General features: G+C 54.3%; 1 protein-coding gene and 1 long non-coding RNA gene across 2 annotated transcripts in view; one reads left to right on the forward strand and one right to left on the reverse strand.

The window, feature by feature from the left end:
• Positions 1-23567, reverse strand: part of BCAS4 (breast carcinoma amplified sequence 4) — a 50698-nt gene that overhangs the window by 8357 nt on the left and 18774 nt on the right. Inside the window, 2 exon segments of the mRNA XM_066236938.1 lie at positions 15300-15439; positions 21925-22027. Of these exon segments, the coding sequence (XP_066093035.1) occupies positions 15300-15439; positions 21925-22027 (243 nt within the window).
• Positions 6133-11857, forward strand: LOC136308976 (uncharacterized). The gene is made up of 3 exons (XR_010726204.1): positions 6133-6414; positions 10605-10823; positions 11775-11857. It is a non-coding gene; the product is annotated as an uncharacterized lncRNA (long non-coding RNA).

Consider the following 23567-nt stretch of genomic DNA (forward strand, 5'->3'; position numbering starts at 1 on the left):
TGGAACAGAACTTGGGCATGAAAGAAAACGGATGAAATCCAAACAAGCCTGGAGTCTAATGACTGTATGGGACCAAAGCTGGGGTCTGGGCTTTGATGACTGTGCATGGTGACATGGATGACAACCAGGGGAACAGAGCACAGAGCACATGGGAGCATTCTGTATTGTCTTTATCAGTTTTCTGCAAATCTGAAATGATGCACAACAAAAAGGTCATTCGCACAGCATAGGCAAAGCGCCGAGGGGACAGCACAGTGATAATATCAATGTCACCAAAGGTAATAATAGCAGTGAAACCTTACACGACCTCAATTACTGCTCACGATAGTCCTACACAGAGGATATGACTTAAACTCCATTTTACAGGTGTGGAGACGAAGGCTTAGGGACTCACTCAAAGCATGACACTTGCAAGTTGATGGACAGGGCTGGCCCCTGGGTGTGCCACCTGCGTAGTCACACAGGCCCCACGCTGGGTCTGATACACTGCGGTCACTGTCTTGAAATTCTCCATAGGCTTTAAAAGGGGCCCCACGAGTCTGCAGCCGGTCATGGAGACGGAGCTGGATCTCCGACTGGGCCCTGAGTGCCCCAGGGTGGGCGTGCTCCACGCTGTCCCGCAGAAAGGTCACTCGCGGCCAGCACGGGGCCAGCACTCCTGGCTGAGAAAACAGCAAGGGGCAAAGGGCGGCAGCACAAGCAGGGGTGGAATCTGGGGGGACATCAGCAGATGGATTAGCCTAGAGCAAGGAAGGGACGATTGTGTCCTAGAGGAGAGAACCACCAGCCACCCACGCCCAGTGGCTGGCTCAGTTCAGCAGCCTCCCTGTCAAACTGTGATTCTCTACCTCCCCACGCAAGGCGTTCGGCCCAGGCCCCCGCCACCAGTGTCCACACCAACAGCGGGCTAAGGCCCAGCAGATGGCTATTGTCACATTGTACGTAGCTGGACACTGTTCACCCTGATCGTGCTGGTTACCAAGAACTCCTCAGAGGCTCTGTTGGCTGGCCTCGAGGGTTGTAGGCTCCATGAAAGAATGTTGAAAATAGCACCAATTGCCTGAGCAGGCAGTAGTATAGTGAACAGAGTGTCAGATTGGGACACAGAGGACCCAGGTTCAAAACCCCAAGGTTGCTGGCTTGAGAGCAGGCTCATCCAGCTTAAGTGTGGTCTCACCAGCTTGAGTGCAGGGTCGCTGGCTTGAGCGTGGGGTCATAGACATGACCTCATGGTCGCTGGTTTGAGCAAGGGGTCACTGACTCTGCTATAGCCCCCCCCCCCCCCGTCAAGGCACATATGAGAAGGCAGTTAATGAACAGCTAAGGTGCTGCAACGAAGAATTGATGCTTCTCATCTCTCTCCCTTCCTGTCTGTCCCTCTCTCTGACTGTCTCTGTCAAAAAAAAGAAAGAAAGAGAGAGAAGAGAAAAAGAGAGAGAGAAAGGAAAGAAAGAAAGAAAGAAAGAAAGAAAGAAAGAAAGAAAGAGAAAAGAAAAGAATAGAAAATAGCACCAATTAGCGCTGGGAAGCAGAGGACACACACAGAGACTCCACTGACCCTTTTGTCAGGGTCCCTAAGTGGGCAATTTTCTTCATTCAGTAAGCAGGCCAGAGGCGCCCACCAGAACCCAGCAGTGGTAAGGAGCCCCCAGCCTGAGTGCACTCTTCCCCAGGGCTGAGCACCCACCAGAACCCAGCGGTGGTAAGGAGCCCCCAGCCTGAGTGCACTCTTCCCCAGGGCTGAGGCACCCACCAGAACCCAGCCCCCCAGCCTGAGTGCACTCTTCCCCAGGGCTGAGCACCCACCAGAACCCAGCCCCCCAGCCTGAGTGCACTCTTCCCCAGGGCTGAGCACCCACCAGAACCCAGCGGTGGTGAGGAGCCCCCAGCCTGAGTGCGCTCTTCCCCAGGGCTGAGCACCCACCAGAACCCAGCGGTGGTAAGGAGCCCCCAGCCTGAGTGTGCTCTTCCCCAGGGCTGAGGCACCCACCAGAACCCAGCGGTGGTAAGGAGCCCCCAGCCTGACTGCGCTCTTCCCCAGGGCTGAGCGGCCACCTCCCAACAGCGGAAGGAACCTGCTTCCTAGGGGAGGCCCACTGCTACCTGTTCCAGGCATCCAAGCGGCCCTGAGGGCCTCTTCTCAATCCATCCTTTGTGCCCACCAATCAGCCAGGTCTGTCCTTCAGCCGGTGACCTGCACACTGGCCCGTGAGCCTCCCGCAGTGACCACGGTCACTGTCACTGCACTGGTTCCATCCCCACAGCCTTGTCCTCCACCAGAGGCCCCGGGTGCCACTCTCAGAGGTCCTTCACAAGAACCCCCTGTGTGTCCCACGGGCCCCTGAGCAGGAAAAGGGATGGTTTCCAGGGTCTGGGAACTAAGACTGGAAGGGAGAGACAGAGAGAGCATGCTGGGGATGGGGTGGGGGAGGGGCTGTGAAGGGAATCAGAGGGGGGTGGGACAGACAAACAGAGGGGAGATGGGAGCAGACAGAAAACCAAACTAGAGGAGGAAAACATGAGAGAGAAAGAGAACAGGTAAGGGGGCATTTAGAAAGAGGAAACATGGAAATAAGGAGGGGAATGGGGAGGAGAGGGGGAGTGGAAATGGAGGGATGGGGAGGGGGCAGTGAGGAAATAAGAGAGAAGGGGGAGGGGCTGGGTGGCCCTGAGGTGGGCCAGGCAGGAGGTGGCAGGGGGTTGGGGGGCAAGGCTGGGGACAGAGAGACAGAGGGGAGGGGACTGATGGTGCTGGGGGAGTCAGTCCCTGGGTCAGGGCCTCTCCAAACCCAAGCCAAGTCACTGTGCCTGGCAAGGATGCGCAAAACCAACCCCGCCCCCCTCCACCATATGCCAACCACATCCCTTTGTCAAGGAAATCATATTTTAAAGGACAAAGGCCACCTGAGAAGCCAGATCAGCCTGTTGAATGGACTCCATCTTGCCTTAGGGGCAACCCTTCACTCTTTCCTCATTTTATTCAGGAGTCCTGGAAACCTCTGGTCTAAACCTCCACCGCAAGGCCTAGCTGCAGGCCTCCACAGGGTCCCAGCCCTCTGCAGCCGCAGAGAGGACCGAGGGGGAAGACCAGGCTGAGCATGCAGTCTCCAGGCCTCTAGCCCCAGGTCAGCCCACATCTCCAGCGGGGGCCTCATCTGTCAAGGACACAGCCGTATCCCCATGAATGGCACCTGGTATACAGTAGACGCCTAATCAGTGCACACTGGGTCATTGACCCAGAGCCCTCTGTCTCCCTGGGGGTTCGCCTTCAGCCTCAGGCCTCCAGCCAGGGACCCTGCCCTGGACCCTCCACCTGCAGAGGCAGCCGGACCCAGTCGCTCCATTCACACAGCAGCTGGGAGGAACCTCCCGGGAGTTCTGCTGCACGAGAAAACCCAGTCCCCAAAGGTTACACGCTGTATTGTATGATTCCATTTATAGAACATTTTTGAAATAGCTCGATTTTAGAAATGGAGGGCAGATTAGCGGTAGCCAGGGCTTGATCGGAAGACAGCCTAAATAAAATAAAATAAAAAATAAAATAAAATTGTATAGACCTGATATGGTTGTACAGAACTTAAGGAGCACACAAACAAGTGTGTGCAAAAGTGGAGAGAGCTGAGGAAGAACAAGAGCATTGTATCGACGTCCATATCCTGGCCATAATGCTGTCCTACAGTCCTGCAAACTGTTACCACCGGGGCAACTGGGCAAAGCATACAAGGGCTCTCTGTGCTATGTCTTCCAGCTGCATGTGAATGTACAAATCATCTCAATAAAGAATGCTAATTACACGCGCTCGCACACGGCACACACAGAGAACTGAGAACAGACCGTGTTTCCCCACCTCCAGCCTGGCCACCGCTGTCCAGGCTACCAGCACCTCTGCCCGGACCATCCCAGCAGCTCTAACCTCCTAACCTCCACCCTTAGGCACCCAGCATCTTCCCGCACGTGGCCCAAACGCAGGGCAGATCACCTCCCCAAACCTTCCAGGGCCAAGTCCTTGCACTGACCCCATGACCTTCACATCCGGCTCCAACACGCCACCCGCTCAGGCCTCCCCACTCCCTCTGCTGCCCCGACATCTGTATCCTCTCCGCCCTCCAGGGCACCAGCCCCATGTGCCGCTGTGCACGGCCTTCCCTGACCCCCACTCCTGCCCCAGATACACCTCTCCCCACTTTTCTCTCTCCCCTGGGGCACATGATGTATTATCACACTGTACTGTCGCCCGCCAGAGGGCAGGAACATTCTCTGCCCTCCCTGGGTTCCAAGATGAAATAGAGCCCAGTTCATACAGATGAGTGGCTATTTGTTGAATGAATGAATAGATGCATGAATGAAAGGAAAGAAGGGAGGTGGATGGCTATTTGGCATCAAAGGAGTTAAGTTGAGCCCAGGGTTTGGGGCAGGAAGAGGTCAAGTGCCGGGGTCACACATGTGGCAGCGACCGGAATAGACAAGGAGAACTTACAGGAGAACATGGGGACAGGGAGAGGTAGTGTGTGCACAGAAGGGGACAGGCAGGGCTGTCTCCAGGCACAAGATCTCCAGGTTTCCAGCAGCAAAAGCCCGAGGTGCAAGGAGAAAGAGGCCCAGGACAGTACCCCGCAGGCCAAGCCCTGCTGCCTCCCCCACCTGCACCCCACACACGCTTAAGAAAACCAGGAACAGGTTGGGATGGAGGCCTAGCTCACTTTCTGGGGCCCCCTGGGGGCCCAGGGGCCAAAGCTTAGGGGCTTTCCACCACCTGCCTACCCACAACACCCCCTAACTTGTGGCCCACGCTGCTTTGTGAAGGAGGGCAGGAGGAGCGGTGAGGGTCGCAGAGGGCCCTCGCATCTGGACTTGTGACGCCCCCCCTCACCCCCCCACGGAGCAGCCAGCACAGTAAATTGTATCCCGCTGACAAATCCCTCTGGTGGCAAGAGTCCCCCTTCCTAGCTGCGAGATCTCGGCCCACTTCGCCTCTCTGTGCCTTGGTTTTCTCACTTGTTAACGGGGTCAGGGTGTCTGCCCATACGCCTCCTTAGGAAACAGTCAGCGCTCAATGAATGCTGGCTAATTCCATTATTATTATTCCCCCTGAATTCATATTCTTCTCATATGCCACCATGAGCTTGCAGACAGCCCAAGCGTACAATTTTAGTTTTTAGTATTAAATGCATCCAGTTTCAATACATGAGCATTTAAACAAAATCCCAATTGCGGGAGCCACTTCTAGTACTGTTTTAATGTTTAATTTACAAGGAGCCTCAAGCGCAGTTAAGTGCCAGGATACCTCGCTCACAGTAGGTGCTCAATAAATGCCCGCTGGCCAGACAGTAACAGAGTGCTGGAGGCTGTTGAGCAGACTGCAGTCTCCCATCTCTCTCCCAGCAATGGCTGCCTCCATCTGAGCCCCTCCTGGCTACCTCCCCTCCCCCACACACAGCACTCTCAGGCCATTGCCCAAGGCTGCTGGAGCCAGGTCCAGGCCAGTAAAGAGCTGCCAGGCATGAGAGAGGAAAGGGTGGACCCAGGGTCACAATGCTGAGATCCCCAACCTAGGTCACAGTGGGCACCTCCCAACCAGTGCCGGGCAATGTCCAGCTGTGAAGCAGCCGCCCCCGCCCCTGCTCCAGCTCCTCAGCCCATTTAAAGCCGCAGTACCCCTCTGCCACTGGGTTCCCACTGAGTAACAGGAACTCTGGCCTTGGCCTCAGGTCTGGCCATGTGACAAGGTGTGATGATAATAGCCAGGACGGGCACCCGGACGAATTTACTGCTTAATGAGATGTGGTTCATTTCCCCAGAGGAAAGGTGACCATGGACAGAACCAAGTTGGAGAGCATTCCAGGATCCTGGGGCATCAGAGGGATTGCACTCTCTCCAGACGCCCCAACCCCAGCTGTAGGCGTCCCCTAGATGTCTGCACTAAGAGAGGACCCACTTCTGCTCATTACGTCCCCCACACCTGCGGAGGCTGGCTGAGACTGCCCGCCCTCTGCCCAGCCCACGCTCCACGCTGTAACCTCGTGTCCAGCGGGCGCCACGCCTCGGGCCATATGCGCCCTCCCACAGTCCTCTCCTTGCTTATGTCAGCAACTTCCCCTGACCTCCCTTCTCTGCTTTCCGTCATGTGCAGAAGTCAGAAGCACCTTCTGCGGGTAGCGGGCAGGGACCCAGCGTTACCATGTCTTCCTCCTTTGGTGCCCAATCCACAGCTCCCACTGCACACTTGGCACGTCACTGGGGGCCTCCTCTGCGTGTCCATCAAGGACACCAGGGCTCTGCGAAGGGCAACGGGTGCCCACGGTGTCGCCTGGCCAGTGGTCACAGACCGGACTCAGACCTGACCGCCCCTCCACTTCACCCAGGTGGGTGCCCACTAGGGCCCCCAGCTTTTCTCTCTCCACCTGAGGAGACCTGGTAAGACCCCTGAGGGGAACAGAAGAGATGCGGGGGAGGGATGAAAGGTGGAGGGGTCCAGGAGGCTTTGTGACCGTGTATGACACAGGAAGGCAGAGAGAGGCACAGACACTAGAGACACGTGGACAGAAGTGGAGACAGGCAGACGAAAGACACAGAAACGGGGACCCTGACACACGATGTCAGAGAGACAGAGACCGGCAGGGGCCAGAGCCCCTCGGGGGACCCCAGGGTGTCCAGTGAACACAGGGTCCATGATGGGGAGGACGTGGAAGAGGTCGATTGGAGAGGGACCCACGACACTCCGGGGACCTGTTCCCTGAAGACCCAGCATCACCTGGGATGGGTCGCTGGGCAGAGCCTCTGTTGAGGGGCCCTCTCCTGAGTGACCCCCTCAGCCAAGCTAGCGGTGGTGGTCCTACTGTGAGCAGCAGGGGAGGCTAAGGGAGGAACGAGCTGCCCGATCCAGCTCCCACCGGTGGGCTGGGTGTTGGCTCTGCACAAGCCCATGGGGGCAGTAGTAGAATCGTCAGCCCCTCCTCAAAAGGGAGATTTCTACAAACTGACCCCAGCAGCCAACACACTGAGCACCTGCTGGGTGCAGCAGGGCCGTCTGAGCCGTGTGGCGCCCTGGCCAAGCTCAGGGCCAGACAGCCAGGGGCACCGGCTGCTCCTCTCCCCTCCTCCACCTCCGTCTGCCTCAGCGGCTCTTGTACAAAATGGGGCCAGTGGTGGTAGAACCTCACCACTGAGGAAATGAGGACAGAGGTCAGCCCAGTGGCCACCAGATGCATGGGACCCATCTGGCCAGAGTGAGCTAACTGAGCCACTTGGGGTCACAGGGCCACTTCCCAACCAAACCTAGTGGGCACAGAGCAGCTGCTGAGACGCCAGGGGGCTGGGAGTGAAGGCTGGGTAGGGGACCTAGACACACAGCCATGCACAGGACTGGAGTGGCCAGGACCCACCGTTCCGAGTCCAACCCTGCCTGCTCAGCACAGCGCCGCCATCTCGCCCGAGTTCTCAAGGCCGAGCCCCACTACTATGAGAGCATCTCTCTCCTCCCCTCCCTCTCTCCCACACTCACTAACTAGGACCAGGCACCATGCGAGGCATGAATGCACCACAGATCTTTGCCAAGGCAGAGACCATGGCTTGTGAGCTGACAGGCCCCCTGACATTTCTATGAGCCTCTCAGATTTGTCTTCAAAATCAACTGCTTACACATAAAAAAAATCTACATCCTCAACCTCTTCCTTATAAAGCAAGGCAAGTTCAGGCCATTCTTAGCCTTTATTCCTGGCTGGAGTTGAGGGTACCTGCCTCTTCTGTTGGCCACAGTCCCCACCCAGCCCCTTTGTCTCTCTCAGAGCCCTAGCTGATCCTGGTGAGTTCTGGAATTTTGATGCCTGAGACGTGGAGAGCATGGGGCTCTGGACTCGAACATGTCAATGCCTAAATGGCTAAGTTAAAATGTTTGAACTTTTGTGAGCCTCAGTTTCCTCATCTGTAAAGTGGGAATGGTAACAGGCAACACCTATGTACCATGAAGACCATGAAGGGCAAGTCAAGTGCTAGCTTCTGCCGGCCCAAAGAAAAACCCAGAAAACTGGCTGCTAGCATCATCTTAACTACTAAGTCAGGGATAAGACAGTCCCTGTACCTACTCCTGAAAAACCGTAGGTCTGGGGGAGACAACACGTGAAAACACAGTGACTCCCAGAGGTGCTGTGGCCACAGCGTCAAGAGCCCCACGGGTGGCAGAGCCCAGCCTGAGGACGCTGTGAGGTCACAGTGATGCCCCCAATGGTGATGGTGTTTGGACAAGGGTACACGCTGAGTCGTGTGTCCCATGAACCAGGGAGAAGCTGGTATGTTCCCATGTAGGCCTCAACAAACAGCCCCCCCAAAATAAAAAAACCCTCCTTGTCAAAAGGAATTTCGTCCCCACACACCCTCGAAACCTCAACAAGAATGCAATGTTTTTTTTAAAAAAAAATGTTTCCCAAACCAGCCTGCCAGGCGCCCTTGGTCCCTCCCCAGCGTGTACAACATCAGATATCCAAAGAGACCCATGAGCCTGTGAGTGCCCAGTGACACTGGGGGACAGTTCGGTGGGGGCTGCAGGGGGGTTGCTGGGGACCTACACCACTTGGCCATCCATTGTCCCACTAATATTTGCCATCTGCTCACGTTGCCTTTTTACCGCGAGGGATGATGGGGGCAGAAGGAGGAGGAGGCGCCATAGAACCTCGTCTGCCTTCTTTGTGTTGCGCCTTCCTGGCCTCCACCAGCAGATAAAGCCCCAGCCAAGCCTGCCTCCTTCCGGGAGCCACCCTCCAGGGGGACTGGGCAGAGGGAGGGGCAGGCTGCCCAGCGGGGCTGTGAGCCTCCCTTCCTCCCTCTCTGCTAGGCTGGGCGGGGTGGTGAGGGAGCTGGGGGGGGGGGGGGAGGCAACAGGAGGAGGGGAGGAGACATCCAACCCCTCTGACGACTCCTGCAGGCCGGCCTGGGCAGGGCAGCTCCGCCCACAGCCTCCATTACCTCTATGAAAGCCCATGTGGCAGCCCCAAGCCTCAGGGAGAGAGGAAGGTGTGGACGCGCCACCCCAGCTCTCCATTGCTTAGAAAAACTGGGGAGGCCATCAAGGGCCATGGAAGCCATAAATGAATCCACTGATTCATATTTACTGCACACCTACTATGTGCTCAACCCAGGTAGGAAACTCTAAATGCCTATAGACAGGAATTGAGAGTGGGTGACTTGGGCCAGATGGTGGCTTGGCAGAAATGCTGCCCAGGGACTGAGACCTCTGCTTCTTCAAGAAAAGCCAAAAGTGCAAATTCTTATGTAAAACTTGTTTTAAACGCTGGCAACGAATTCAAATTAAGTGTATACATACACCAAGCTGGCCAAAGAATATATTTTAATGGGGTAGATTTCCCCAAAGATCTCCAGTTTGCAACCTTGGCCACTTGGGCTATAGTTCCTGCCTTTGGAAAGATCACAGAGGGAGGAGACAGACTGAACAAGGTCAAAGCTGGATCAAAGCCTGGCTCTGCCACTTATGCTGTGTGACCCTGGGCAAGTGAATAGACCTCTCTGAGCCTCAGCTCTTTTCCTCATGGACTGGAATAATTATACCTCTGGGGTGGTTCAAGGAAACTGAGGCAAGGCACAGAAAGCCCTTCATATACCTGCTCAATATAACAACAGTAGTTGGGGCAACAGTAGATGCTCAATAAAATTGTGGGCTGTTAGTCATGCTGCTGCTAAAAACCAAAAGCTCCTCCTGCTGGGGCTGGGTGGGGTGGGGGCAGAGAAGTGAAGGGGCTGCCTTTCCACTCTCCCCTGGCCCCAGATGCCTCTGAAAGGGAGGGGCCACGGGGTACTGACCATCAGCCTACAATTCAGATCTAGGAGAGTGCTGGGTGTGACATACAGGTGCAACTTTTTCCCACAGCATTTCACATTTAGAGGGAAAACCCCCCCAAAAAACAGATGTATAGCTTTTTCCCCAAAATAGGAAAATCTGGCTCCCCTCTCCCATTTCTGTCAGGCCGCCGCTGGTCCAGGTCCGACCCTCTAGACGAGACTGGGCTCTGCACTCACCGCGGTCACACCAAGCAGACGCAGACACATGCGCATATCTGTGACCAGATCGCTCTGCAGGTCTCTGCGGGGTGAACAGGCAGGCCCCAGGCCAGGCCAGGAATACACCCCCAGTCAGCCTGGCTCTGTGTGGGTGTCAGGACTTGGCCCCAGGTCGTTTTGCTATGAGCCAAAGAGCCTTCCTTGGAAAGCACCACACTCTTATCCATTGGAAAATTAATCAAAATGACACCTCGTGAACAAGATGTTTTGGCTGGCAGAAAACAAACAGTGGTTTACAACAAATTAGCAAGGCTGCTCTGTGCCCCTGGGCACACACGCCCAGCAGAGGGCCAGGCACAGTGAGCAGCACAGCCTTGGTGGCCACTAAGCCATGACTGGGCCAAGGCCCAGAGGACACGGTGACACATACACCTGCGGCCAGCATGACTCTAGCTCCATCCAACACTTTCACTTCTCCAAACGATCCCCAGATGCTGCGCCCTCTGTGACAGGCGCCTGCTGACAGCCCCTCCTTAGGCAGGGGTAGGAGACCTGAGTCTCTCACCTGAAGCCTTTCTTCTCTCCCAACTGCACAGGAGGCTGAGCCCCCATGCTGTGAGGACTGCAGAGAGCTCAGGGCACAGGGTACTTTGGAGGCTGAGGAAATGCACTCCTAACTCCTAACAACTGAACTCGAAAACCTGGAGGCTACCCACGCGTCCTGCTCAGCTCTCCTGTTCAAGTTCCAACAAGACATCGCGGACCCCGGATGTCAGCTTCAGCTTAGAGCAGAGGAGGCCTGGAAACTTCTTCAGGTAATGGAAATCTGACTAAGCCACCCCCTTTCCTATGAACCCTTCCATGGCTCCCCATTGCCCTTAGAACAGTTTTTAGTTCCTTTGTGTGGCCTGAGGCTCTGACCTGTCTCCCTCCCCTCTCCCCCTGCTCAACCCACCCAGCCCAGCCAGCTTCCTGCTCCCCCTCCAGTAGCAGGCTGAGATCCACCCCAGAGCCCTGTGCCTGCGGGTTCTGCTGCTGGGTGCACCGCTCTGACCTCAGACTGACTCCTCCTCCTGATCCCAGTCTCCGGTGACATGGCCCTTCCTCCCAAGGCCATCTCGATCCCTGCCTCGGAATAAGTCAGGGCCCTGTTTAGAAACAACTATCTACTGAATTTACTTAGGAGTTGGTCATTGTCAATATTCACCCACTAGACCAGGGGTCTTAAACTCGCGGCCCGCCGAACAATTTTGTGCGGCCCGCAGACTAATCCACGAAGTTCAAAATATTTTGGATAAAATTAAGTAAGCCTAGGGGCCTACTTGTATTTTTCATTTCTCTAGCATCCTAGCTAGATATTAGCTTAGTTAACAGCAGTTGTGATGCGAACTACAGTTTCTGGTCGTTTTGTGACACTGAGTAAACTGCATGTACGATTGTGCTTGTTGTACTGATTTTTTTTTGTTTTCAACTGCAGTGAGAAAAGTGTTGCGTAACAGTTGCCTTTTGTAGACCTAGTGCGGCCCGCCTAACGGCTGTGATCTTGCTCTGCGGCCCACATGCTGAGTTGAGTTTGAGACCCGTGCACTAGACACACACACTTGGGCAATCCGGGATACCGTTAAGAATGTGGGTTCCTATGCCCAGGCCCGGCTGTATGGCCCTGGGTCGCTGCTCTGTGCCTCAGTTGGCTCACCTGTAGAATGGGGAGGTAAACAGTGCCTCCCCCGTGGGCACCGAGTTGAGAGCAGTGCCCGGATCTGCAGGGCTGGCTCTGCGTCGCTGCCACCATGACACCCACTCAGCACTGAGGGATGAAGCAACCTGCTCTGAAGGAGAGCTGGCTTTTCAGACCCACCAAGCTCAGAACCCTCCTCCAGAGACTCCTGGATTATTTCTCTTCCTTTTAATTCCCACCACTTCTGTGGAGGCCCAGGTCACTCTGCCTCAAATCCAAACCAGTTTTCCAGCGAGCGGATGACCGTGCCCACGTCAGCTAACCGACGGGTAAGCTATCTGAGGTTTCCAGGGGCTCCGCCACCTACCCACAGTCACACAGCTAAAAAATGCCACAGGGGAAGAGAAGTAAAGCTCTTGGCTAAAATCTCAGAACAGTCAAAGGATCAATGTGAAAGTATAATCAACAACTATTCCTTTCTGCAGTGCAGCATGAAAATACAGGCTTTTTGTATAATAAAAACACATATCCTGTGGCATGAAAACATGAACATTTCTGGTCCTGGGTGCTGAGGGCCCAGGGTGCCAGGTGGCCTTTGGTCTGAGGACTGACCGTAGACCTCTCAGGCAGCTCAGCTCAAGGTACAGGGCCTGGGCTTCAGGAGGAGGCCGTAGGAGGTGGCATACCATATTCCCAGGCTCCTCCTCCCCCGTGGCATCCTGGGGCCAGCCCAGGTCGCAGGCACACGAGTCCCTGGTGCTAAGGCAGAGCGGTGAGGACCCCACCCCCCCTAGATGACAGTTCCAGTGGTCAGAACTGGGCTCAGAAAGACCTGGCAGAGCCCAGCCGTGCAGAGAGCTGTCCTGGGTCCAGGCTTCACAGGTATGAATCCCAGCTCTGCCACTTCTGTGCAGGCAAGCGATTCCACCCTTTGGCACCTGAGTTTCCCTATCTGAAACACAGGGACAATGACCAGACCTACCTTACAGGGTGGGATATGAGGTCCTTGCAAAGTCAGGCCCCCTATCACAAGCCCTGATGACCATTATTCTAGAAAAGCCCCTTAACTTGCACCCTGGGGGAAGGTGCAGCCCTAGAAACTCTCGGGCTGGCATGTGTGTGTGGTTGTGTGTGTGTGTGTGTGTGTGTGTGTGTGTGCGCGCGCCCTGCTCACCTGCACTGCCAGCCCCAGATAAAGTTCTCCTGGGACCAAGATCAACATGCTGGGGGTGCAGAATGACTCACCACCCCTTGGCTGTGACAAGTTTCCTGGAACAAGTCACCACTGGTAGGCCTGGGGGCCCCGCGCCGGGCAGAGATGAGGAGGCGCAGGTCCTGGCAGGCCCGGCCACAGCCGGTGGGACCCCGCTGCAGGAGTGGGCAGGAGGTCCCCTGCTCAGAGCCTCCCAGGCCTGAGACTCCATGCCAGCACTGACCTCAGATGCCTGTCTCTCCCGCTCCAGCTCCTGGTCTCCACCTCCTATGGGGACACCAGTGCCAACCACAGGGGGACAACTGTATGGATTACAGAAAAGGACTCTGCAGTGCAGAGACCAAGGGCCTCTGACCTTCCTCCTTCTATGTGCTTCTGAAGCCATCAATGAGCAGAGCGCTGTGTGAGGCAGGTGTTCATGGTCACACAGGAAGAACTACTCAAACCTCAGGGAGAGGAGGGCAAAGGACACAGCTTATGATTGTTGCTGGAAGGCAAAATAATGGCATTTGTTTGGAGAAGGGGAAATCCTGGAGGGCTTCTCAGAAGAAGTAGCATTACCTTGGGTTGTGAATAGAAGTTTCTAGACCATGAGATCTGTGAGGCCACTGTCTAGCTCAGGGGTCCCCAAACTTTTTACACAGGGGCCAGTTCACTGTCCCTCAGACTGTTGGAGGGCCGGACTATAAAAAAACCTATGAACAAATCCCTATGCACACTGCACATATCTTATTTTAAAGTAAAAAAACAAAACGGGAACAAATACAATATTTAAAATAAAGAACAAGTAAATTTAAATCAACAAACTGACCAGTATTTCAATGGGAACTATGGGCCTGCTTTTGGCTAATGAGATAGTCAATGTGCTCCTCTCACTGACCACCAATGAAAGAGGTGCCCCTTCCGGAAGTGCGGCGGGAGCCGGATAAGTGGCCTCAGGGGGCCACATGCGGCCCATGGGCTGTAGTTTGGGGACTCCTGGACTAGAGAGTGAATGGTTCATCGGGCATCCAGGGACACACTGCTTAAGTCACATGGCCTGGCCAAACAACATGAATTCATATGGGCCCGATTCTGTCCACGGGCTGCAGACTGTAACCCCTGCAACTTTCCACACTCCCGTTTTTTTCTCTATCAAATGGGAATAAGGTTGACAGCCAACGTGCATGATGATTGCTAAAGGTAATGAGTCAACGCATATGAAACGCCCACTGCAGAGCCTGGGACCCTGTCCACACTCAAAACATGAGCTTTGTGATAACACAAAGTAGGGACGCGGGGGCAGCCAGGAGGGACAGGGGAACAGGGAAGCAGGGAGGGACCCCACCGAGGGCAGCACAGGCCGCTGGCAAGGCCCCAGACATTTCACCCAGGGCTCCGATCCCGCATTGTCACGCCAGGCTGCGTGGCCTCGGGCAAGTCCCTTCCCTTCCCTGAGCCTCAATCTCATTTATGAAGTGGGCGTGCTGGTAAAAGTACCTTCTTCCAAAGACTGCCGTGAGGAGATGCCATCTGAATCAGCGCACAGAGCACCAGAACAGACCTGACAGAGCCATTATTATAATTACCAGTCCAGCGGAGGGCGGGGTTTCTCGCACTCAGCGTTACTGACATTTAGAACTAGATAATAATCCTCTGTTGTGGGGGGCTTTGTGGGCTGTTTAACAGCATCCCTGCTTCCTACCCATTAGATGCCGGTAGCACCCCTCACCGCCAGTTGACAACTAAAATGTCTGTAGACATTGCCCGGCGTCCCCTGGATGAGTGTATCAGCACATGGTAAGCTGAAAAGGTGGAGGTATCTTAAACACTGAAGGTCTCAATGGCAGGATGAGTCTGGCCTGTTTTTCTATCAGTAAAAGGGACACAATGATCCTTCCTTTCTTACGGGGTCGCCGGGAGGATCCCAGGAAAGCAGAGATGTTGGGAAAGGCCTTTACAAGTCACCAAGGCCACACACAGGCTGGACACGCTTCTGTGGTCCCCAGCCCCTCTGGTCAGCTGAAGGCCAAGTTGTGCCTTGGGAAGGGGGGCCCTGCCTGAATTCTGGGTGTTGCTTTGAGCCCGCCCTTTGTTTGTAAGGATGGGGTAAGAGGGCTGGGTCAGTTTCTGCTCCCTGTGGTAAGCCCAGATGAACCACCATGCTCAACAAACAGCAGGCGCTCCCTAAATGGTGGGTGAATAAGCAAGCGGCCACAGAAAGGAAGCTCAAAGCTCAGCACAAGAAGAGGAACCTGAGGGAGGGACTGAGACCCCCAGCCACCTGGGCCAGCCTCCCCTGAGCCAGCCAGACACTATTTCCTGTCTGCAGAAACGAGACATGCCCTTTGACCTCCCATTTCCTGAGCCCCTCTCCCACTCCAGGGTCTGGGAGGAGGAGGGAGGTGAGGAGATACTCCCGTTCTTGAAGGAGGGGAGCCCCCTGGAGCCCAGCTACCTCCACCTCCGCAGGGCCCGTGAGAAGGCCCCGTGGTCCTGCTCAGCCCGGAGCACGTGGTCTTCCAGGAAGGAGACCTGGCGTCCCACCATCTTGACAAAGAGACAGAGAGAGGGGACAGAGGGGATGCCACAGCAGCCTCGGACTGGAGCACATTCCTGGCTGCTCTCCCCGGGCCAGCGAAGAGGCCAGACCCTCCATCACTGTCACCAGCGGGCTCCTGGAGAGGTCAGGCCTGTTAGCTGGGAGGTCACCCGCCAGAACCCTGACAATAACAGGAACAGCTCCCATGGCTAACCAGGCCTGGCCAAACCCTGACTTGTGTACTCCCATATTCTCCCCATGGGGACCCTACTTTTAGCTTCTGTTTTACAGAAGAGGGAAACCAAGGCTCAGAGAGACTGGGTCACCTGCCCAAAGGCGCACAGCTCTCTCCAGGCCTCGCTCTCCACAGGACCTTCGCAGTAGCTCTCTCCATGCCTGCCACAGAGCCCTTCCCTCTGCTCCTGGCGGGATAAATGCTGCTCATCTTTCTAGCTCTGGACTGACTGCCCCTCCACCGAGAGGCCTCCCCTGACCACCTGATCTAACACAAGCCCCGAATCCCTGTGGAGCCACCTGTCTTCCGAGCCTCCTTGCCCTCTGAACGTCTTTGTTGTCTGCCTACTTGCAGATCACCTTCCTCTAGAATGTGAGCGCTGAAAGAGCAGGTGCTGAGTCAGCGCTGCTCACAGGCCAAGACCAGAGCCTGGTCAGCTAGAAGGGGCACAGCTGGATGGGGAAGGCAAGAACGCCTGCACGCATGAATGAATGCACGCATGCACGTGTGAATGAGCGAATCAACACATCCTTAGCAAGAAGACAGGGATGAGCCCAAGATGGTGCTGCTTCCACCCTGGGGTTCCAACAGGGACAGAGTTGAAAGGCTGAATAAGCCACAGCAGATATGTGTGTGTGTGTGCGTGCGTGCACATGCACGCACACAGTTGCGGGGACAAGGGGCCACAGGCCAGAAGCTTCCCCTGACCGGGGCTTCAGCCCTCGAGCTTGGAGGCCTCGCTCGGCCAGCACATCTGGTTGTGAAACAGAAGAAAGTCCTGCAGTCCCTTCCTCCAGCCGATTCCAATTTTACGCTCCCTGGGCTAATACCAGTCCATGGGGAGTGAGGCCACGCTCAGGAATGCACACTCATGAGGTCTGACCCGCCTCCAAAATGCCTGCCAGTGAGGGCAGCCCAGCCCAGCGGGGCCTAGAGAGGCCAAACCTGGGCCACCCGCCTGCAGCCAACTGGGGGAGACACGCATGCATCCACACAGACAGGGGTTGGGTGACAGAAAGAGGGTGACAGCGGACCACCCTGGTTATACTCCTGGGTTATGGAGTATTGGTGACTTCTACATATTTTTCTGTACAATGAAAATTTATTATTTTTATTATCAGAAGGGAGAGAAGGGGAGAGGGAAGGAGGGAAGGAAGGAAGGAAGGAAGGACCATTATTTTAAAAAATATTTGTAAGTTCTAATGATTTAAAACACTTCTGGCAAAGGCCCCAGCTTCAGAGCAGGTCCCTGCCCAGAAAGTGCCAACATTCAGCACTGAGGAGGCAGAAGCAGAGACTTCTGCAATGCCAGCTCCACTACTTCCTAGCTATGTGACCTTGGGCAAATCACTTCACTTCTCTGTGCCTCAACAGCTTTCTCTATAAAATGGGACTAAGAGCCAGACCTTCTTCCTGGGGCTGCTGCAAGAGTAAAGTGAATTCTCATGAGTAAAGCACTAAGTAAGAGTCCCTGACTCATAGCAGGTGCTCAATAAATGTTGATTTTTATCATTAAAACTGATAAAGGGCCAAGTTCTGGCCTGAGAGGTCAGCTCATAGTTCCTGAGCTCCCCCCTCCCCCAGTGGGGTGCACTGATCTGAGAGCAGGGTGGTCTTGGGCTCCCAGGGCCGGCTAGGCAGAGTGGCAAGTACCATCCCACACAGATTCAGCCTCTCAGCCTGGGGGCCGCAACCACCATGACCTCACCGAGTACCTACATGTGCCAGGTGCTGACTTAATGACAACTGGTGAGGGACAAACAGCTTGTCCCCAATTTGCAGAGAAGGAAGCTGACTCTAAGAGGAGGAGAGAGTTAGCCAAGGGGAAAACCCATTGGCCCCGGTACAACGTCAGGTTCCCACAGGGTCCTAAGTTTTACTGTTTGGACGTCACACACCACATCGTGGGAAATACCTACTCTCCCATTGGCCTCAAAATCCATGACCCTCTTGGACTAGCAGAGTTCTTCCTCCTTTTAACAGAGATGCAGGTTCAGAGAAATAATCTCTCTACTCTAAGGAAAGCAACAGCCCAAAGGTGAGGGGGTGATACAAGGCAAATACCACTCAGCTGAAACGATGGAGACACTCTAGGGCAGAGCGGGGACTGTGGCAGCCTAGAGAATCCTACCCCACAGAAGGGGACAGTTGCTTCTCAGAGCAGCTGTTGGAAAGTTAATGAAGGAGGGGGCTTTGGAGTTGATCTGCCAGGCACAGTCCTGGACCCTACTGACATCTGGGTTTGCAATCTCCATCTAACACTTACAGTAAGGGCGGGGGAGTGCAACACGGCGTGGTGGCCTTGGAGAACAGTTAGGCGGTTCCTAACATGAGTTACTGTGGGACCCATCAATTCCACCCCTGGGTCTTTACCCAGGAGAAATAAAAACATACCCACTTAAAAATTTAAGCAGCACTATTCATAATTGCCCAAAGGTGGAAACAGTCCAAGTGTTCATCAACTGATGAAGGCCAGACCGCGGCCCATCCATACAAGGAAATATTATTCCTCCGTAAAAAGGGGTGAAGTTCTGACGCACGCTACAACATGGATGAACCTTGAAAACATCGTGCTGTGTGAAAGAAGCCGGACATGGCAGCCCACCGACTGTGTGATTCCATTATTCCAGCTGTCTGGAACGGGCCGATCCAGAGATACAGAGAGCAGATGAGCGGTTGCCGGGGCTGGGGTGGGGAACAATCACTAGTGGGTACAGAGCTTCCTTTAGGGGTGATGAAAACGTTCTAGAATTAGATAATGGTGATGACTGTACAGCCCTGTAAATATACCAAGAACCTCTGAATGGAATACTTTAAAAATAACTATTTTGGGCTTTCTCAGAGAGAGAGAAAAAAGTGTAGCAAGTATAATCTCTCTGATAAGTCCTATCATTCTCAAAACAGGGTCCAAACTCCAAGACTGGGCCCTCCACGGTCAGCTCGTGCCCACCACCCCAGCCTCACCCTTGACCTTGAGCTCTATACCTACCCTCAATGGCCTGAGAGGCTTTTCTCCCTCTAGGCCCCGGGCATTTGCCTAAGCTGCTCCCTCACCAGGTCCACTCCTCCATCTTTCAGGCCTCGGCAGGAAGGTCACACACCCTGGGGAGCTGTCTCTCGGGCAGGCACCCTTCTGCAAGCGCTCGCACCGGCGGCCTGTCGCAGCCAGCGCCCCCCACAGGCCACTAGCAGGGGACTGGGAGCCTCGTTCCCTGCACCCACCTCAGGGTAGCCTGGGGTGGTGAGCGTTCAACAAATGTTTGTTGAATAAATATTGATACAGTTTGGGTTCAAGAACCTTACTGCTGTTACCCACGTCATAGGGAAACGGAGGCTCAGAGTTCGCTGGGGTCCACACCAAAGGGAGACAGGCTCAGGCTCTGACTTGGGGGTGGGAGTCTCGGGCAGAGGTTCCCAGCCAAGAGCCATTTGGTACCATCGAGAGACATTTTGATAGTCACAATGGGGGTGGGAGGCAGGGGGCAGGGGGCGGGGGAGATGCTACAAGCTTCTCATGGGAGGCTGTGGGTGATGCTCAGGACAGCCCCCTACAGAGAATTTCAGGCCCAAAGTACTAATAGCACTGAAGCTGGGCTGGCTAGAGCTTGCACTCCTAACCACTAGGCAATCCTGTCTTTTCAGTGGCCACCTATTCCTCGGGATAAAGGCCCAAATCCTGACTTTTGACTGAAAAGCCTAGACAACAGGGGTTCTGCTGCCCAATCTCTTCAGCCCTGCTTTGGTCCTGTCCCTGCGCTCTGGACATCCCAGGGTCCTTCTGGTGTCGCCCTCTCCCTCCCGCTTCAGAGCCTCCACCTGAGCTGTGCCCCTGCCCGCACCTCCCACCCGCCACTGCTCCTTCCACGCCTCCTCCAGGGCCTGCGGGGTCCCCTCCTCAGTCACTACTTCCCCCACAGCACTTGTACCGCTCTAAATCACCCTTGGCAACGGTGGTCAGCAGAATAATGGGCCCCAAAAGACGCCCGTGTCCTCATCCCCGGAACCTGTGAATGTCGCCTTACACAGCAAAAGAGACTTTGCAGATGTGACTAAGGATCTTGAAAGGGGGCCATGAGATGGGCTTATCCAGGTGGCTGATGGAACCACAGGCTCCTTAGAAGAGGGAAGCAGGGGGTCAGAGTAAGAGAGGGACTGGAAGACACTAGGCCGTGGGCTCTGGGACAGAGGGACAGGTCATGAGCTGAGACCCACAGGTGGCTTCTAGACTCTGGGAAAGGCAAAGACCCAGATTCTCCCCCCAGGGCCTCCAGAAAGAACCCTGCTGACACCTCAGTTTTAACCTGCAAGGCACATTTTGGGCATCTGACCTCAGGAGCTGTTTCAAGACAATATATTCACGTTTTAAGCCACTAACCTGTGGTAATTTGTTACAGTGGCAATAGGAAGCCACAAAGGTGATGCTTTGTCGTCCCGACTCGCCTTGCTAAACTATGGCCGGGGACTGGATTTGTCTTCCTCACTATGAGAGGCACATAGTAGGCCCACAATAAGTGTCAGTGAACTGAATGCTAAGGAAAGGATCAGGCTTGAGAGCTGGGCTGACCCCATCGAGGCAAGAACCAGGGCTGCAAATCTTCACGGGCTCCCCCCCCCCCCCCCCCCGCTTCCAACATGTGGAATAAAATTCAAATGAATCAGCTATTCCAAGGGCAAAGTTTTAATTATATTCCTGCCTCTTTGCTGACAAGAATGTTAATTCTCAGCCCATTCCAGCACTGACTGCCATGCTGCCTTCCTCTGCAGCTCGGAAGGGCCCACGTCCCCTCTGTCCAGGTGACCACTATTAAATTGCAATCTCCTCCCGGCCCTTCTCTGTGCAAGGAGCCAAGATCTCAAGCTGCAGTTCAATTAAGAGCTTAGGCTCAGAAGTGGGGGGACGTGGAGGAGGGTACGGGGGATAAACGGTGATGGAAGGAGTCTTGACTGGGATGGTGAACACACAAGGCAATGTATAAAAGACGTGTTGTAGAATTGTGCACCTGAAACCTGTACACTTTTGTTAACCAGTGTCACCCCAATAAATTCAATAAAAAAGGGGGGGAAAGGAGCTTAGGCCCCTAAGTGGATGGAAGTTGAGCCCCAACTTCATGGAATGAGCTGTGTGACTCTGGGTAAACATGGCTTACCTCTCGGAGCTCTGCTCCTCTGGGAGGTGAGGCAGGGAGGGTACCAACCCACAGGACAGCAAGGAGGGGAGTGAGATGCCAGCAGCTCAGCCCACACAAACAGCAGATGGGGGCGTGGAGGCAGCAGTGAGGCTACAGGGCACGGTGGGGACTGTGGCAAACTAGAGAGTACATGCCCCATATAACCGGCAGCTGCCTCAGCTCTACAATGCAGCCCCGGGGCTGAAAATGCTCCATTTCTCAATTTGGGTCATGTGGGAGTTTAAATGTGTAAAAAATTCACTGAACTGCACACTTAGATGTGTGCACTTTATATTTTTATACCTTGAGCAAGAAGTAGATAAAAGTATTTAAAGGAATGTGGGCCCAGCCCTGGCTAGATAGCTCAGTTGGGTAGAGAATCATCCCAATACGCCAAGGTTGCAGGTTCAATCCCCAGTCAGGGCACCTACGGGAATCAACCTATGAATGTGTAAATAAGTTGAGCAACAAATTGATGTTTCTCTCTCTCTCCCTCTCTCTCTCTCTAAAATCAATTAATAAAAACAATTTTTTTTAAATGTGGGCCCAGGGTTAGCAAAGTTTCTGAATTTCCAAAGATGGTTAACATTTGGATTTTTATATAAAGTGCCCAAATTTTTAAATGAATTTCATGTTTGTCATATCTTTTTAAACACCATGTGAGTGTAGGCCCAACCCCCAACCCCCACCCCGCCTCACACCAGGTCAAATGCCTGACACTCTCAAGGCCAGATTAGTATCTTAGAACAGTGGTCCCCAACCCCCGGGCCGCGGACCGGTACCGGTACCAGTCTGTGGGCCATTTGGTACCGGTCCGCAGAGAAAGAATAAATAACTTACATTATTTCCGTTTTATTTATATTTAAGTCTGAATGATGTTTTATTTTTTAAAAATGACCAGATTCTCTCTGTTACATCTGTCTAAGACTCACTCTTGATGCTTGTCTCGGTCATGTGATACATTTATCCGTCCCACCCTAAAGGCCGGTCCGTGAAAATATAAATATTTTCTGACATTAAACCGATCCGTGGCCCAAAAAAAGTTGGGGACCACTGTCTTAGAAGATAGGACGGAAGACCTGAAGGAGTCTTCCTCTCTCACCTCCAGTTGGTCCACTTTGCTGTAGATGCCCTGCATTTCTGTCACCTTGGATTTTAGGAGAGGGATGTTTTCCTCCAAGATCCGTGAAGTGTCGCTCCTGATCTGTAAGGAACAAAACAGCTTGTCAGGCCCTCTGCTCTGTCGCCATGTCCTCCTGCCAGCAGAGACCTTGCTGATGGCCGATTGGGACATACAGAGTGGTGTCCTGCCCAGGGTCAACCCAGAGTCCCAGGTGGGGACTATACCACCACCGCCTCCCGGGACCCACACCTGCCCAGGTATTATTTACTGAACTGCAAATGAACTGTCCCCTTGTCCCCAATCCACCACCACCACCACCACCATCAGTCCCAAACATCTTCATTTTCTAAACTACTAAATGGAGCAAAGGAAAAGAATCCAAATCTCTAAACTACAGGGAGGTGAGTCGAGGTTTCACTGTCCTGGAATTAATACTACTAATGAATTAATAACCATCATTAACGGTAACAATGTTAATGAAAAACACAGCTTATCGGGGCACTTCCCACACTGAGCCGAGCGTTTCCCGTGCACCATGCATCTTATTTAATATTCCATTTCTCCTGCTTGGAAGGACCCCAAAAGTGACTGTGAACTTCATGAAGCTACCACCTTCCCTTGGTCACTGAAATTGGATACTTAAGCCTGTTTTCCTTCAGAGCCAACCAAGCCCAACCCTTCAGTGTGTGAGAGAAATTCCATTTTCCTGTTATAACGTCCTTACCGTGCAAAGAGGCAGTGCACACACACTGCTCTCAGACTCTAGGGAGCATCTGAATCCCCTGCGGGAAGCCAGTCAGATGCTGATTCCTAGGTGCCTCAGAGTCTGGCCTATTTCGCCTGGGGTTGGCTGGCAATCTGTGTTTTCAGCCAGGCTCCAAGGCTATGTGGGAGTGGGGGTCTGGGGACAGCCAGAGAAATACCACGCTAGGAGCTGGACTCAGGACTCAGACCAGAGTTTTGAATTTAGCTCCGCCCACTAGGAGCTGTATGACCCTCGGCAAGTCGCTGCACCTCTCTGAGCCCTCCTTTGCTTGCCTGAACAGGGAAGCAATGAGGGCCCGCGCTCCCCTGGAACGCTGAGGACAGAACGTTTAGCAGTGTTTGGTGCGGTGTGTGCAAGCAGCCTCTGACATGGTCCTCAGTGGTCCCCGCCTGCCTCCCCGTATTCATGCCCTCGCGTAATCCCCGCCCCTTGTCCATGGGCCGGACCTAGAGACTCAAGTCCAGTGAAGAGGGGTCAGCCACCATGAGCAGTGCCCCTCCTGAGACTAGTTTACAGAAGACCCTCGGTCCACCTTGCTAGAGGCCTCTCTCTGTTGCCGGCTTGTTCATGCACGATCTTTCTCCCCTCTTCCTTCTCACTTGCTCTCTTGGTTGCTAGCTTTGAAGAAGTATGTCGCCATGCTTCGGAGGCCCACGTGGCCAGGAACAGAGGGCCTCAAGCCAACCGCCAGCGAGGAACTGGCTTCTGTCCAGAACTACTGACTTTGCCTGGAAGTCGTCCTGCCCCACTTGAGCCCTAAGATGACCATGGCCCCGGACAATACCTTGACGACAGGCTGTGAGACTGAACAATAGGACCCATAGGCTGTACCCAGACCCCTGACTCACAGACACT

This window comes from Saccopteryx bilineata, chromosome 6 (genome assembly GCF_036850765.1).
Source record: "Saccopteryx bilineata isolate mSacBil1 chromosome 6, mSacBil1_pri_phased_curated, whole genome shotgun sequence".
Classification (NCBI taxonomy): domain Eukaryota; kingdom Metazoa; phylum Chordata; class Mammalia; order Chiroptera; family Emballonuridae; genus Saccopteryx; species Saccopteryx bilineata.